Source organism: Excalfactoria chinensis, chromosome 1 (assembly GCF_039878825.1).
Source record: "Excalfactoria chinensis isolate bCotChi1 chromosome 1, bCotChi1.hap2, whole genome shotgun sequence".
Taxonomy (NCBI): domain Eukaryota; kingdom Metazoa; phylum Chordata; class Aves; order Galliformes; family Phasianidae; genus Excalfactoria; species Excalfactoria chinensis.
The window spans coordinates 31159493-31178141 of record NC_092825.1 but is presented as its reverse complement, the minus strand read 5'-3'; the positions used below and the strand labels follow the sequence as shown (position 1 = coordinate 31178141).

General features: G+C 35.1%; 1 protein-coding gene across 2 annotated transcripts in view; it reads right to left on the bottom strand.

Moving 5' to 3' along the window:
- Positions 1 to 18649, bottom strand: part of USP15 (ubiquitin specific peptidase 15) — a 64020-nt gene that overhangs the window by 33808 nt on the left and 11563 nt on the right. For both annotated transcript variants that reach the window (XM_072333434.1, XM_072333442.1), the window contains exons 2-6: positions 12692 to 12819; positions 9011 to 9141; positions 6205 to 6331; positions 3125 to 3270; positions 701 to 762 (exon numbers count right to left, since the gene is read on the bottom strand). In XM_072333434.1, the coding sequence (XP_072189535.1) occupies positions 701 to 762; positions 3125 to 3270; positions 6205 to 6331; positions 9011 to 9141; positions 12692 to 12819 (594 nt within the window). The remainder of the gene's footprint in view (positions 1 to 700; positions 763 to 3124; positions 3271 to 6204; positions 6332 to 9010; positions 9142 to 12691; positions 12820 to 18649) is intronic.

Here is an 18649-nt window from a genome sequence, read left to right as displayed (position 1 = left end):
GCTGATATGTAAGTTTACTAGTAGTTCTAACTGTTCCTTAAAACCCTTGTGTATGCAGGAGGATGTCATTTAGGTTCTAGAAATGCTGCTGAAAAATGTATCCAACTAAAAAAAAAAACACCACACCTAAGACCTTTTTGATCCTTTTCCATTATATGTAGGTGCTACTCATAATAGCAGCAGGAAGAACAGAAAAATAACATTATACTCTGTAAACTGATGACAGCCCAACAAGAACAAAAACGACATCCTGGTAACACAGGACAATTTAATAATGTTTATATGTAAATATTATGTGCTCTGGAGATAAAAGGAAAAGCTATTCACAAAAGCATTCAAATATACTGATGAAATTCATGTATCTGTACTCTTCAAACAAATACAATTGAAACAGAAACTTAAAATAAGCTAAGCTTCATATTTTCTTAATAAAGCTTTTCTTCTATTTTTAAACAGGACAAAGTATATCACTGGCCAAAGTCATCAAAATTGTGCCATGAACATGTAGAAAGTCACCATTTTTATATTATGTTCTACACTGTGCAGCAGTTACAAGAGATAAACTATTGTGCATTTATTGTGATAAAACATTGAAATGACAATATTCAGAACAGAAAGAAAAACCAACTGCGTTTTAAAGGAAAATACTATGGGAAAATAGTTAAGCCATAGTGAACAGTAAGAAAAACTTGTGACTTACTTAGGAGTTGAAGAACCTCTTGGCCATGTTCCATCCTCATTCTTCTGTTCTATTACCAGTACCTACCACAGAAAAACCATAATAAGAATACCAAAATAAAAACAGCGCTTACCAGTGTTTTTAATGCATTTACTTACGTGGGATGGAGACAGAACAGATTGATGCTTAAGCTGTTATTCTCTAAGGTTCAACTGATATTATTTTCAATTACAATTCACTCTTACTCATTCTCTACTCATTTTTCTGGCCACACCTTGATTAGTACAACTTTAGGTTTCAATAACCTGTGTGTAAGGTGACAAGATCTTGCCTCTCCAAGAGGCAAAGAGAATCTATGAATCTATAGAAATCACACCTACACAACAGCTCTGTTAAGAAATGGATAATCCTGAACAAATGCTGCCTGACATACAACCCAGGTAGATAGGAAATTATAAAAAAATATTTCACCTTGATATCCTTAAAATCCTTTTTTTTTTTTTTTTTTTTTTTAAAGAAACAAAAATATTGTAATCAATGTGCCTAATTTTAATTTTCCAAATGGAGAGTAGACTAATGAAATTTGTTTCATTCAAGTTGTTATTGGTACAAATGGGAGAACAGAACACTCAGTCCTAAACACAGGCAAGTGCCATTTGAGATGCCTTTGGGTATTTGAGATATCTGCCCTATGCTGGCAGATATGACACTGGACCCACAAAAAGCTCATGCCTTTCTGGATTGACAGCTGGGATAGCCTAGATCATCTGAAATGGCAACTAAGTTTCAGTTCAGATATTAGAACCAACTCCTAGTTTCAAGTACAAATAATTTCATGTAATCATACACTAATATTTCAGGATGCTAATCAACCACCATGCCATACTCCTGTGTTTCTACACAGACACATACTATAAGTTACATATTTGTGTATACTCCTGTCCTTAGAATCTTACATAAATCATGCTGTCTCTTGAAGATGAAATCACATTTTTAGTCTGCGTACACTTAGAAAACCATTGAAAACCAGCTTTCTATCACAGTTTCCTGCCTGGAAAATAATGGTTTACTATTTTTAATCTTGAATGCTGTAAAACTTTTTTTTTAGTTGGTTTTCAGAGACTACTAAATGAAAGGAAGATGCAGATGTCTGAGTTCAATGGAATCCTTAAAATCTCACTTCAGAAATCAGCTGCTGAATTCAAAACATTCACTCACCAATCACGCATAGTTTAGTTTTATATGGTAAAAAGGAACTATTAGATTAGACAGACTAATAGAATAACTAACACTAAATTAGGATGCTTGACAAGAAAAATATCAGCCTTGTGTGTCAGCAAGTACAACTGATCCAAAGATGCATGCTCTACTTGGGACATTCAGCATTTTCAGAAACCATGGTTAAACTGTTTTGAACAATATTTTTTCCTTTAAGTACAGATGTCACCAGCAGATCTTTTTATGGCTATATTAGACCATGCACGCTTCACAGTTAATGTTTCACTAGGACAGAAGCAATTTTCAAGATATATCTTTGACACAGGTTCTTACAGCAGAACTTGTGCATTGTGAAAATAAACTCTGTGAGGCTTTCACTGAAGTTAAAGGGCACTATGGTTCAAGCTGTTATTTTGGTGCACTGTTTACTTACCTTCCATGCCATAAAAGAAAACAGAGGCACAACATAAACAATGTTGTTAAGTAAGCTAAAGTCAAGTATTCTGAAGAAAAAGGAAATATTTTAATATAATCTTGCCTACAATTACTGTCACCAAATTTGATTCATTCTTATTTGCAGCATAACAGTATGACCTACAGTTGTTAAAAAAAACTCCAACTTGATTTGAAGAGTAATGAATCGATGTAACTGGAATAACTTTTCCTATGATGGAATTGTTGAGTAAGTTCAAATTTAAATTTGTACAGTTTATTCCCAACCGTAATGTTAAGAAAAAGCTATCTAGCCAAAAATCTTCCCACAAAGGTGTTTATAGGTAAGGATTTACTCTCATGAGCTCTTTTCTCCCCCAAATATTTTATTTTCTTTCTGAAATCCAGACACTGACATTTGAGTCTTATTTTCATAGTATTTTACATAACCTTTTTTTCATTTTTATTTTAATTTTTTTATTTAAATAAAGTTGGGTTTCACTATAGAAACACATCCAGATCTTTGGAACACTGCTTATTGCAGGTTCTGTCAAATTCAACTCAGCAACATTACATTTATTTATTTATAATTCACTAGTAAGCTCGTATTTAAAGATGAAAATAGAATCAGAAGTGACTTTTATTTTTGTTTGTTTAAAAAAAAGTACTCTGTCCCTAATGCAATCTATTAGGACTTTTAAAAATATGGAAAATACACTGGGTACAGATATACCTTCATAAGCAAAAAAGAAACATTAAAAAAAAACCAACAAAATAAATGGTATTACACAGTACCTGTCCCTGGTATAAACCAGCATCTTGTATGGTACTATCTGGTTTATTCAAAGGTTCAAAAGTATTACTCATGTATTTGTTCCACAATCTGGTCTCTTTTTCACCAGGAATATTGAAGATTTTTCTTATCTCTTTTTCAATTGTATCTGTTTTGAAAAGGAGAAAACAGAATTTTAGCATTTATCTAGACAAACACTGTAAGACTGAATAAAACATCAGAATCAACAGCCCTTATATTCAAAATATGGAATAAACTCTAGAAATGGTCATACAACTGTATCATGCTGTAGAAAAAGAAAAACAGGAAGTTGCTAGCTGGCATGCCCTTAAGATGGAAATAGTCAGAAGAGTGTGTTATTTCCTCCTGAATCTCCTAGCAAAGTAGTCGAAATACATAAGAGCATAGGAGATGACAGGAGCTACCCTGGGTACCTGTCTACTCATTTCCCAAAGCATGGTAATGCAAAGTGTGGGAGGATGGAGAAAGATTAGAAGTGAAACTGGCAATAAAACTAGGGGCAGGAAGGACAAGTCATTCTGTTCCTTTCCCAATTCCACTGTTTTATAACCTTCTACTACCCATGTCCCATTGCAATTAGCACTATGTTCAAAACGCACACTCACAGGAATTAAATACTACTCTGTGCTGAAACACTACAATTCTCCTTACCCTATACTATAAGCAAAGCTTAAGCTACTTTTTTTCTTTTTTAATCTTTCTTTCCATTTGAATCAGTTCTCAACCAGTGATTTCAGATAACTATATTTGAATACAAGCATGATCTAGTTAGCACAGCCTAAAAAAAAAATAATCTAGATTTATCAATGGCTTTCACTACAAAAAAGAATTTGCAGAAGATATTTTTTCATTAACTTATAAATAACCATGAAAATTAAATATTTGAGCATTTCAGCTTTTGTCCTTAGAGAGTACCAAATTAACATCTATTATTCCAATTTCATTTACAGAACTACTGTGGAACAGGAATCATCAACCCCCTATCAGATGAATATACAATACATGCTATGACCAAGCCACTGGGCAGACTACATTTCACTTGGTTCTGCGCTGCTTTTAGACTGTGAAACTAAGGGTGTTTGCTTTTTAAATTTCTTAAGAGCTTAAATGATTACAACTTTAAAATCCTTATCCCTGCTCTGTCAGCAACTATCACTGAACTATTGACTTATAATCTATACCAATGTGCCTGCTGAAGTATAAGTATGAACACAATATATTTAAACATGCACAGTCTGAGGCATATTATATACTTTGTCATTATTAGGTCTATCCTCTATAATTATTTCTTTTCTCTAGCTCAAACTAACTTATTTTAGTTTCTACTTGTGCAGAAAAGCAAAGGAATTCCAGGAATAACACATATTTGAAAACTGGATAGTGAATATTAGATTATGCTTAGAGTACTTATTGTTCTCCAAAACCTCTTCTGTATATTCAAATTAAGGAAGGTCTTGTCCTGACCTCCTGAGGGTAGCAAATGCTGTAAGTAATGATAATGGGTAGATACATTAAAACTTCTTGAATAGATCTAAGTATAGTAGACACTGACTTCAGGAATGGTAAGAGGAAAAAAAGGCCAGGAATCAGTTATTCTTTTACTAAAAAAAAAATGTTATCTACTTTTCCAGCTCTTTTTCTGACATGCAAACTCTTGGACGTCCTAGCTATGATGGCACAGTTTGCTGTTCTGCATAAGAAGATTTAGCTTCAGAAAGAACATGTTTTTAAGGCTTCCAAGAGAATCTTGTCCACACCTCAGATAAACAATTAAGGCCAGTGTCCAGAATGGGGTGCCAGTGAGTCTGCTTCTTATTACCTTTCACGAGAACGTTCTCATAATTATCATTATTTCTATGCTAAGAATAAAAATGAATGTATATCCAAGTAACATTCATTCTGCATCTGATTAGAGAAAGAAAAAACAAAAATTTATATATAATCTATAATTCCAATGATACAACTTACTTCAATATGGCTAAAAAAGACCTTGAATTTTGTATATATTATTTTGAATAACATTAGATTGGTTTATCTAAGCTACTAGTTTTGCTTAGTGACTAAAGAGGTACACCTTGCCAAGTTAGAACAGATCCCAAAAAGGGCAATTAACATACACATTGAAGCTTTATTTCAAGGACCGGTTTCACAACTCCTAAGTTTTTATTCCATTACAAGCAGCTGATTATCCATTTAACTTAAAGATTAAAACCTAACAAGGGAAAACTGTTTTTATGGTACACATTCTGCAAAATACGAAATGTAAGTTACTACAAGTAAAACCTGTAAAGACCAGCCCTGCTGTCAAGCAATGAAAGGTAATGGTTGGACTTGACTTCATGTCCTTGGTCTAAACCACAATTCTAATTGCTCAAATACAACTCACTGTAAGAATCTTACCCCAGATACACATGTGCAAATACATAAAAAACCTGGGTTATGTGATCAATAATATCTTTGTGTATGTGCTGTTATGGTCAGGGACAAAAATAACAATGTTTGAAGAACAGGCAAAATAACTACGAGATCTGGATTCAATAGAGGATTTAGTTACTTTAGAGAACATGCCTGGCCTGCCAATTCACAGCCCAACGGTTACCTTTGTACATCAGCTTTATGTATTTATTCATAAATTTAATTTGTTTTTGTGCTCTGTAATAATATACCCTTTCATGTATTAACTTAAAATTGAATAAAAAAAAGACATCAATGGAAGGACATGAAAAAAACAGTATTTCTTACACAACAAAAGCCAAAAGAAAGCACTATGGCATCTAATAAGGATAGTAAAAAACATCGTCATACTGTTCGCTCTCTGGAAAGTGCAAATCTATAGAAATAACAAAATAACAGATATAAAAGGTTTTTTTAATTTACTGATAATTCTAAATAATCCAAATTGGATTGAAATTAGAAATTGAACAAACAAGACTAGTCCCGTCCTTTTTAATTATTACACTGCTCGCTTATCATTTTACATAAATTTACTTATTCAGAACTCACTACTAAACACAACTTAAACAAGTAACAATCATACATTGTTGAGAATGCTTGTGCATACCTATGGTATCAGCTTTACTAAATCTTCGTGTGACAACATTGTTCATATTTCCATTTTCACAAAGCTTTAATTCTGTCAGATATACTTCTACTTTGCAGTGTTTTACAAACATACCCTGTTCAACAACCTGAAAAACAGATTGGCATCAAGTATTAGTCCAAGTACATTTATGCATTCACAGTTCAAAACAATTCTGAGACTTTTCCAAGAAACTGAGGTTCAAAGAAGACAGGACATTTAATAAATGCCAAAAACTAGAACCAAAATTCTCCCATAACTTTTTAGAAACCCAATAAACTAAAAAAAGTAAAAATTCTCCTCACAAGATTATACCTTATCTGTGTTTATTAACACCATGACTTTCAAAGCATTAAGTGCACTACAAACCACAAATGGGCATACTTAATCCCAAGATAAGATGCTTAAACAGGTTAAAACCACCAAAAGTTATTTAAAGAAAATTAATTTCAAGACATTCAATGTATGCTGCCTCTTCAAAACACAAAGGACTAGTTTTCACAGTTAACAAATACTTATCAAAAACACAATATACGCTACTAAATTCTAGATATCACATATGTGATTTTTAAACAGATCTTATATTTAAAGTAGACCCACAAATCTTTCAGCTCTGCTCTGGTAATGAATATATTCATTTGAAAATTCAGCTGCCTTATTACAGTTGCTTATTATACGTTCACTTTTGTAACTCCTACTACAAATTAGTAAAGTACAGGATTTTTTTAAAAAATAAAAACATAGAAAAAAAAAATAATCAGGGTCACCTCTTAAATGTTTTTCCCTTTGATCTTCCAAAGTGTAACTGCAGTACTTAGTCATGTAGACTGTTCCCAAAATAACCACCACCCTGATATGTGATACATCTGACAAATATGGTTAAAAAAAAAAAGCCTTCAGCTACTTGCTAGGAGAGATCTGCTATCTACTGTACAAATATAACTTGTATGCACGTGCCACAGGAACAAAACAGGAGTTGAGAATTCCATTGTAGTTCAGTAGTTTGGCTCAGTTATGATTTCTAGCCATGACATTTAAATGGAAATGTTTCTACTTCAGCAGCTTACTAGGATTTTCAGCTGCTAGAGTAACAACAAAATAGTTGTAGTAAACAAAAGTCAGCAGTGTGGGTAAGACATTTCTGAGGAAAAAAAATGACAATGTAGTTGTTGTATTACCATATGCTGTAACAAATTCATAATGTTATTTGACACAGAACAACAGTGTATCGCAGAAACATATATCAATTAAATATATAAATTTAGATTAACATTTGAAAAAACACCCTTGTTTGCCCCTCTCTCCACCCTCCAAAAGATGCTGTAGCTAACAAGAGGAAAGAAAAGCATCACACCACTAGTATGCAAAACCAAAACCAACTAACACATTAAGAGGAGAAAGACTTGTGAGCAAAATGGGAAAGTCATCACAATGAAAAACTCATTCATCTGAACTGGAATATGCATCTCAGTTGACAAGTACTGTTCACATTGGCAGAAGATAATTAATCCATGCCAGTTTACCTGGCCACTAATTACACTGCACGTATTTTTCCAGTCACTCTCTTCCAAATACAAGGCAAGCTACTTTTGTTACTTTCCTATATTACTCTCCCTCTATTTCACCATAAAGGCCAGAAAATTACAAAACCTCCATCATGATGATGCAAAAGTATTTACTATACTGAAATATATCCTCAGGAACAACAGTAACAAGTTGATAATATGTATCTTTAAAGAAGAGACATTATAAAAGATTTCAGCTTTCATGACTAGATAGAAAAGACATACCAGCCATATCTCTGTAAAACAAAACGCCTCTTAATGTACCAAAGGAAATGTTTAAACAAACTTCCCTTGCTGACCAAATGGACCTCGAAGACATAAAATTCATTCTATAGCTTAATCTGGCACTTCAATTAAGTGGTCACCGTGTACTTAGACTACGCTGATGTCACAGGAGGAAAAAAACAAAACACTATATTACACCAAAAAGCATATTGAACTGCATTCTAATTACAATAGCATTACAATAGCTTCTTTCAACCTTTAAGAAGTTAAAATAAAGAGCTGTTTTATAGAGAAAAATATGTCCTAATGATCAATTTAGAAATGGCAAACATGTCCAAATGTATTATAAAACATAGTAATTTACTACAGAAAGGATGCAACTCTAATCACTATTCTGAAAATACCAAGAAACAATTCAAACAAAATTATTATCTCAGCAATAAACTGGTTATTGTCTCACCTTATCAATAAGACTGTTATGTTCTGGAGAAAGCAGTCAAATATGTTACTTTTTACAATTTTGATAGTATAGAGGGTCACAGTATCTACTGTACCAGGGACTATTTATGTTCAGGTAAGTTTTTTAGGCTTAAATTAAAAATACTACCCCAGCAAGTTGCTGTACAGAGATTATGCTCCACATGTATAACACTACTAGAACTAGACTTATCACTAATATAGTCAATGTATTTTTTAGGTTCTATATTTAATTACAAAAAATCATTTTCATTAATAGACTTGAATGCTTCTAAAGGAAGATCTTCCATAAAAATTAGTTCACTTTTGGAGATAAGCCCCCTATTACATTGTTTTCAATTTTCAGAACTTGAGTCTCTAAATCTGAATAAAAATCAGGCAACTGAAGTAGAATTTGTATAATGGACCAAGACTTAAAACCTTCTAATAAAATCAACTTCTAATGAATTTCTGTGTAACTCCTACATATTTGCAGGAAAATAGTTGAATCATACACATCCCAGAGGGAAATTTAAGAGTACCTTGCGTGCTATTGGTTCTTGACCTTCCATTAGCGTGTACCAGCTGACTAGCCTATTCCAGCCCTCAGTTGGCAGCAGGATGTAGTCCAACTCATCAATGAGATGTTCTTTAAGAGACTGAGAATCACCATCTGTAAGAGAACAATATTTTTACTTTAATATTGTAATTCTGTTAACTGAACTTTTAAATAAACATTTTTTTCACACAAATATGAAACTATTATCTGAGTCCAAAGCAAAACTATTTCAAAACTAGGCAAGTTGTAATCATTACAGCAGAATTCCTGCTCTCACGAACCCAAATGAAAACACCCCATCCAAGTATGAGCACCTACCTTGTCATCATGCACAACTTTCATAGGATCCATTTTCCCACCCACTTTGCACCCAAACCACTACTAATACTTTCATTTCACACTACTGCCATATCCTTGACTAAAAAGGAAGGAATGGGTAGCTACAGTAGATCAAGACAAAGTTCAAAGTCATTCACTCCATGATAAATTGGGAAAGAAGCATGGTACAATTCTCCTACTTAAAGAATCCAATGAACTCTGGAAATACAGTCCCTATCAAATTCCTCACAGGGACAAAGAGGCAGCACTTTGAAAGAAATACAGCTTGGCCACCTCTTAGATAACACTCCTGCTTTTAGGTTGCATTCAATTTTTATTACAGTAGTAACACAGCAGTTATCCCATATGTGTAAGAAGTAATTTCAGATCTGAACCCTTGCAAGCCTCAGACTACAACAGTTTTCTTTCCAGTTGGAAATACACAGCCACAGGGCACCAAACAATTCCCTATATAGGGAAAAATCAGAGACACCCACACATAGAACTTCAAAGAACAATACAGGATAAGAAGCTTAATTATGTATGAAGATATGTATGAAGAACAGACTGTAAGAAGTCTATACAGCCTATTTATTTTCATTATCCTATATGAATAAACAATTAAAATATACAGTTAAAACTGAGAATAAAAGAAAGGCTAAAGAACCTCAAATTGCTTCAAGTACTGTACTTCCTTGTGGAAAGTTTTTGCAAGTAATATTTCTAAGAAAAATGAATATATATATACATACATATATATATATATATATTTTTTTTTTTTTTTTTCTGCAAGGAAAAGGATACAGCTCTCAGTATCATACACAGAAAAGCAGAAAAATCTTCCCTTGCATCTCATCTGATTGGATTTAAGAAACAGCATAAGATACTTTCAATTCTCTGAGCATCATAAAAATGGCACAATAAAAAAAAATTAAATGAAGGTCCTTAATATTAACTATTCTTATGTGTAAATATTTAACAAAGTATGCTTTAACATATTACCTCTTCCACAGGAAAGCAACACATTAAGGACATATGAGAGATGTTTAAGAGATGCCTTTTCTTCCTTGTAAAAGGAATAAAGATTTCAGCTTACCAAGACTTTCAGAATCTCCCTGTTCTTCAGTATTTGCTGTATCTTCAGTTATCATAAGGAGTTTGTGAGAGAATGATAGAAAAACAATGCTTTTTGCTTTAATCACTAGAATGGTGAAAACATGGGAAAAGAAGAATGCAAAGCGCTCCTTTACTCCTATTAACTTATCATTGGTGTCAACTACCTCTTCTTCCTCCATCTAAACACCTTCACATGTGAACAAAGCATAGGAAATAAAATTTGTGAACTGTAAATACACGTTATTTGTTGCTACCAGTTCAAAGATGACAAAAGGATACTGCTTTGATAATACATAATTTATCCAGAAAAGAGATGACTTGGCTTAGCAGAGGCTGTAATATGGTTTGCATACATTTTTCTCCAGTAAAAATCACAAATGACCTAGTAGGAAGAGCTAAATAAAGAGAACACAGCAACAACATCCTCTGAAAATGCAGTCAGGTTGTTCTTAGTATTAATATTTTAGAAGAGGGGATAATGAAGTCCAGAAGTAGTCAAAGTACTTGTAATTTCAGCAAGAAAAATCACAAGCTTCAACAATTCTCTCTAACTAACTGGTTTGCTCCTAAGTACTTCAAAACTATTCAGGATCTTAAATTCCCAACAGCACCATATGATTTCAGCTGTTTTTTCCTCCATCCATAGTGATGGCAAAGATGGAAGACCTACTACAAGCAAGAAGCTGTCTGATACTGCTTAATCTATTGAAATCAGGTTACACAAAAATAGATTCCTATGTTGCAATGTCAATAAATCCAATATTTACTTCCCATTTGCTGTTTTAGAACCATACAATAACCAAACATTGAAGTTCATAAATCCCAAGGCCGAGCTTATTTTGAAAAGGGTGTGAGCAGTATCAAAATGATACTAAGAAAAAAGATTTTCATGAATTTTTATCAAAATGGCTAACACAATTTTGGATTTACATGGCTAACCCTAACACAGACTTCATATCAACAGAAAATTTAAGCCATCTGAACACATGTATAGATTAAGAAAATTACCAATAACCCAGCACCGTACTGTTGTGTATCCAGAAATTATCCTTTTTTTCTAACGTGGTTTGACACAGAAGAAAGAATAAGCTGTTGCTGCCTCTCTGAGGATAAAAAGGATGTTGCTGTATCTGATTACAACTGAGAATGTCATCTCACCATGCCTGCCTGGCCACAAGATTTACTACAAGAATGTACAGAAGATCTACATCCTCACATTCTAGAAAACAAAATGTCATTCATGTGGCATAAAGTTTGTTGGTGGAAGAGAGCATATAGATACATATGGCAATACAGCATCTTCTCAAAGGCACTGACACTACTGTCAGAAACGTGCATTCAGTGCACTTGATAAGACAATCAATAAAAAAGGCAATACTTAAGATAACACTTGAAATACTAAGACAATTACAGTTGCAAAGTCATATGCCATCATAACCCCCCATAAAACTATAAAAACATCTGAATTGCTATACATAAATTACATAGTACTACTACACTTTCTGTGCCTACAGAGGTGAAGACCAATTATGTTAGATTTTTTATCCACTAGATTTTGCATGTTAAAGTAATTATAGCTTTAATGCTATTTTAATATTGAACATTAAATCTAAAATTTAACCTAAGGATTATTATTATTTTTTAAATATCTGGGAAAGTATTTTGAGAGCTGTGTCTACAAATCCAAATACAATACAGCAAAAGTCAGCCAGAAATTGGTAATTAAAACACAGAGTTTAACCATATTTAGAAGACTATAAAGCATTGGGAAAATATCCTCTATCATTTCAGAATACTTTATATTGTCACTAAATCATACATTTTCCTGCATTGTTCCAGAATCATTTACTAAAATAGAAATTTTAGATTTCAACTTAAGAATGTTCTGTAATCCCACCCAATTTAAGCTAGAATAATCTTGGTTAACTAAGGCTGGCTCTTTGTCAACTTGATCAAATTTCGTCCCCCAAGATACTTCTATGCTATCATAACAACATATGAGTTTGTACATTATTAGTTATTCACCACTGCAAAGGTGTTACAGTAATTTTGTTTCTCAAATGTAATTCATTAGAGAAAGCTGTTCCAATTCCTTTGTCACTGTCAGAAAACAACACACCCTCATAAATGATGATGAGCTCCATTTATACTATCAACTACACAAGATGAACAATCTGTGACAAATTTACACTGAGTATGATTTGCTTACTATACAGTTAAAAGCAGTTACCTTTGAGAAGTCCAGAATTATCAATAGGACCGGGGTAGACATTCTGATCTCCCATTTGATATTTGTCCCAGCTGTCGAAACCAACATATTTTTTCCACTGCTTGAACCAGCGACTATCCACTAGATACCTTAAATGGAGAAAGATAAATAATTTCATTATTGGCAAATCCAAAAGCACAGTTACAGTATCCTGATGAAACTGAGAAAATAAGTTACAAAGTATATTTTGATTTTAGAGAGACAATTCCAGCAGCACCTCATGTTGGATGTTTCTGTGACTCCTGCACCTTTATATCTTTCATTTAGTCACTTCAGGTATTAAAAAGGGAAATTAAGATTTCAGAGGTGTCATCTGTATGCTACTACTCACTCTCACCAATTCACTCTTACTAATAAACTTGTACCTATCAGCCTCTGAAAAATGAAAAATGCTTTTGAACCTGGACTGCTAACCATTATCAGCATTTTCTACCAACAAAAACTTCAGCTGTGAACAATCCCAGTAATGATGGCAGGCAAGTACAGTTTTGATAGACTGTCAACAGAGCATGCCAGAAGTTGAAGAATGGCAAGTTTCAAAGACATTTTCCTAGTTAGCATGAAAAATCATCAGGTTTAATTCCTGTTTTCAGTTTGTGAACTCAAAACATTTTAACTATACCTTTGAAATGAGCCCTTTAACAAATGAGAGAGAAGCCTCAGAACAGTATTTTTTCTGCTGGAGTTTTATTTATAACATTCACATGCACGATCAAAAACTCTAGAACTCTGATGTCGTGTCAAGAACCTGAGTGTCTAAGTGTTTTCTTCCTTTGAGTCAACATCAACACATACAAGAACTGTACTGCTTTTAGAGCAGTACTAGATGTTCCTGCTACATATAACTAGCAGCTTCACACTTCCATTTAAGGAATGTCTATAAACCCAGCTTCTCACTATTTTCTTACCCAGTTAATCTATTGCCAGTCCAGCGATAACTACATCTTCCATCTTTTCATCCAAAATTTAAGATACCAAATTTGTTCAGAGATCCAGTTTTCCTGATGACTCCACTTCTGTTATTTCCTTTTTCTAGAAGTACCCAACTAATCTTTGTTCTTTATACCAACTCTGCTAATAACGAACTACATGTCATAACACAGTTATCAGGATGAAAGGCTACAACAAACTGAAGATCATAGGTAATCTCCACTCTTTGCTCCAGAGAAGTCCAATATTGGACTACTAAGCTCCTATTTGTAGCATATAAATAATATCCCACTGAAGTTTCAAGATATTTTAAAACTCTTCCTGGTGATTCAAGTTTCATTCTGCTAATACACACAGCTTTATTAAGCATTCATCTTGCTGGAGTTACAAGTACCATGGAAGAACCCAGCATCAAAACATCAACACTCACAGCTCTTGTGATGAAAGAAGTTGATTACAAACAAAAACATTGTTTGAGTAGGTACATATGTTATGGTAAAGGTTAAAAAAAAATACATTAACAGAAACTTGAATCTGTAGTTACAAAAAGAATTAGCAAACCTAAACTAAATCTTGACTTGAAGAACTAAGTCTAGTCTTTCTCCCTTACACACACAAATCAATCCTGAAGACAGCCTCCAACAGCACTGCTGGTGAACCTTAGGCAACGAACAATTTACTACTTCAAAGAGCAATCCTTTGTACTCTGCTTGTCAGATTCGCTTCTCAGTAAGTCCCAGTTTCCAGTTTCTACAAAAGGTACTCCTTAAGCATGTGAGTTTATAGAGAGAAGTCCTTTGGAAAGTAAGAGGGAGAAGGCATTAAGAGATCTGTATGTGAGATCACCACAGGCTTTTGGATGCTTGCTTCCTCTGCTTTCCCTCTAAAGTGTCAAACATCAAGGCTTCAAAGGCAACTTTACAACACCTGTGACAACAGCATCCTAACTCATACAATAAACAGTCTTGATGCAAAACACTATTACGTCAATAGTAATAAGTCTGTGAACAAATGATTTCTAGCATTAGGAATAATTAGGAACCACGGCCCTAGTTTGTAACTACCATATGTAAAAACAGTATAAATAGCTGAGGGAGAGACGTGTCTCAGCTGCCACAGACACAAGACTAACTTGGTTAAGGACCCAATTTCTCCCTTAGTCTCACAGTGCCAGCCACACTTAGGCAGGAACCTCTACCATTTTGCAGACACTCTTGTTTCTGTTCTCCCAACACAGCCTGTTACTACTGTTCAGATGTCATTCTGTGATTTGCTACCCCTTCTGAAGTTGCCCAGCACATAGCTTCCTCCTCCTACTTGCAAAGCATGACTTCCTTCTCTAATTTTAAACCTTTAGCAAGGTAGTCCAACAAAAGTCTTAAACTGCTTTTAAACCACAACTTAAAAAATAAACACCCAAAAAACAAGTTTAAAAAAGAAAAAGCTTAGTCTTAAATACTAGGGATGTATATATATGTGTGTGTATATAAATGAAAAGAACTTTATTTTGTTGCAGTAATGTCCCTTTCTACTCTTACCAAGCTCAGAAACAGCCTGTGACCTAACAGGCTGTTTTGTACACACTGCATACCATCAGCATGGCTGAAGTCCTGCTCCAGCACGAGATACTTTTCATCATGATTTTGCAATACTGAATATAACCCTAAAGGAGCTGGCCCCAGCACTGGTTGGTTCAGTTTTGTGGCAGAATTCCCTTGACATGTTTTGCGTACAATATATTTAGAATGCAAAAGGAAACAAGATAATACAAAGCTAAGCTACACTGAATATGTAAAAAGAAAAATGTAGTCTTGTACAAAACAAATACACAGATTTAAATGTTACAAATGCTGAAGAAAGGTAAAATTTATATAGTACAAATCTGAGCTCCAGTTCCACAAATCTCACAATTCAAAAATCAAAATCATTCTGTTAGAACACTTTGACTGCTTGACTGTGTTCAGTTGTTTATGCCATTCACTAAAGCAATTAGAACTAGCTAACAAAACAGTCAGCTTGCGAAAACACAGGCTGGGTGATGAGTGGATTAAGCAGCCCTGCTGAGAAGACTTGGGTATTCTAGTGGATGAAAAGCTTGACATGAGCCAGCAGCCCAAAAGGCCAGCTGAATCCTGGGTTGCATCAAAACAGAAATGGCCAGCAGGGCTGGGGAGGGGATTTTCTGCCTCTGCTCTGCCTTTGTGAGGTCCCATTTGGAGTATCATGTCCAGACCCATGGTGTTCAGCCCAAGAAGGACAAGGAGCTGCTGCAGTGAGCCCAGAGGGAAGCCATGAGGATGTCCAGAAGGCTGGATATTCATAAGGCTGGAGCACCTCTGTTATGAAGAAAGGTTGAGGGAGCTGGAGTTTTTCAGCCTGGAGAAGAGAAGGCTCTACGGAAACCTCCCTGCAGCCATTCAGTACTTACAGGGAGTAGTGGTAGGACAAGTAGTAGTGGCTTAAAATTAATTAGATTTAGATTAGACATTTCTCTACGAGGATGGTGAGGCACTGGAATGGGTTGGACTACCTGGAGAAGTGCAGATGCCCCATCCCTAAAGGTATTCAAGGCCAGGTTGGATGGGGCTTTGAGCAACGTGGTCTAGAGAATGCATCCCTGCCCATGGAAGGGGGGAGTCAATGTGCCTTTCAATTCTATGATTCTCCATGTACAGAAAATCTCAATTTGCAGCACGTAACAGTAGGAAAGCAAAGCTTTACCTTTCTATGCTAAGACTTCTGCTGAACTTATCCTTTCAGGGTCCAATAATGCCATACCAGGTTTAATGATCACTGTAGCAATACCTAAGTAGCCAAAATCCTCAAACTTGCAAAATTAAATGAGATCAGTTTCTACTACCAAAACTGACCAATTTTTGAGAACAGGCATATAATGTGACTATCCACACATAATTGAAAATTTTGTATTAGCATATTAAAATAAAACAATAAATAACTGTGATTATGTTTTTTAAATATCAGATGAAAGCAAAAAAATTTCAAAACACAAAAGCTTTAAAATCCCATTATGGACCTCCCAAGTTGGGAGGTAGTGTTGACTTGCCTGAGGGTAGGGAAGCCCTGCAGAGGGATCTGGATAGGCTAAATCACTGGGCTGAGGTTAATGGGATGAGGTTCAACAAGGCCAAGTGCCAGGTCCTGAACTTTGGCCACAATAACCCCATGCAGCACTATAGGCTTGGGGCAGAGTGGCTGGATGACTGTGAAGAGGAAAGGAACCTGGGGGTGTTGGTCAATGCTCAGCTGAACATGAGCTGACAGTATGCCCAGGTGGCCAAGAAGGCCAACAGCATTCTGGCCTGTATAAGAAATAGTGTGGCCAGCAGGACCAGAGAGGTAATCATCCCTCTGTACTCAGCTCTGGTGAGACTGCATCTTGAGTACTGTGTTCAGTTTTGGGCTCCTCACTGCAAGAAAGACACTGAGGCCCTGGAACGTGTCCAGAGAAGGGCAACAAAACTTGTGAGGGGTCTGAAGCACAAGTCTTATGAGGAGTGGCTCAGGGAGCTGGGATTGTTTAGCCTGGAGAAGATGAGGTTAAGGGGAGGCCTCATTGCACTGTACAACTTCCTGAAGGGAGGCTGTGATGAGGAGGGGCTTGGCTTCTTCTACCAGGCAACAATCAGGACCCGAGGAAATGGCCACAAGTTGTATCAGATGAGGTTTAGACTGGACATAAGAAGGAACATTTTTTCCTCAGAGAGTGTTCAGGCACTGGAATGGCTGCCCAGGGAGGTGGTAGAATCACCATCCCTGTCAGTGTTCAAGAGGCGTCTGGATGAGGAGCTAGTAGTTCTTCTGTAGGTATAGTAAAGGGAGGACGGTTGGACTAGATGATCTGGTAGGTCCTTGTGATTCTATGATTCTATGAATAGATATAGGAAGTGAAGCAACACTGTAACAACTCCTTCATAAGCTCTAAAAATGAGGTATTTTTGTTACTAGAAGCCTTCAAATATATTTTTACCATCATAAATTCCTCCCATGCAAAACTGCAAAATAAGGAGGGAAAACTTACATTGGATTTAAATCAGACCTATGATATCTGATATACACAAGACCTATACAGATATAAGTACCTTCTTTTCTTAAAATCAATAGCCACGAGCAGATATCATCAGATATGGCTTTGTACAAGAAATACATAATATAATACATAAAAATAATTTTTTTTGGAGGTATGGACAGAGAAGCCTCAGAAAGCTCTTAAAGTTCATTCTCTAAAAGATTATCTATCAAATTCACGCACAAGGCATTTATCTGTTATGAGAAATGAGAAGGGAAAAGAAAATAGAGTGGACAGAAGCTTGCATGAGGCAATTTAGCTTAGCAAATTTAATTGAAAGATCACACGAATATGAAAATTTAGGAAAACCCACTAAGATAGTTTGCTTGAAAATTGCAAAAAGAAAACCAGAGGTCTTGCAGACAAGTTTTGTTGTTGTTTTTATCAAACTAACCACTGCAATCAAATGAGTATTACCTTCCATTCTCTGGAAGAGAAAAACAGATCCTGCATCCTACTGTGAAAGACTGAAATGGTATGATAACGTTAAATAGAAAGATTCCACTCTACAGAGTATACACATAGTTGAATTTAGTCAGATATTAAAGATTACTGTCCTCACATACTGAGGGTAAAGGGAAAAGCTTATGTTAATACTACTGAATCTCTTGCATTTGTCTGACTCTAAGTACAACCAGCAGCAGTTCTTCTCACATTAGCAAAAACCCAGTTCTTTCACTCTGTCTATACAAATCCCAGTTCCTTTTATAAGATTCTTTTAATATTTGAGTCCTTTTTCTTTAATAAGTGGAGAAAAGGATACTGATTTCAATTACCATTACACGCCTTCACCTTCTGCTTTATACAGAACATTTTCAGTCTTAAGGAGATACTAAAGGCCAACAGCATTCCCACCTTTCTCCTCCTCTGCCCATGGTTGTCCAGAACCATTCAATAACAGC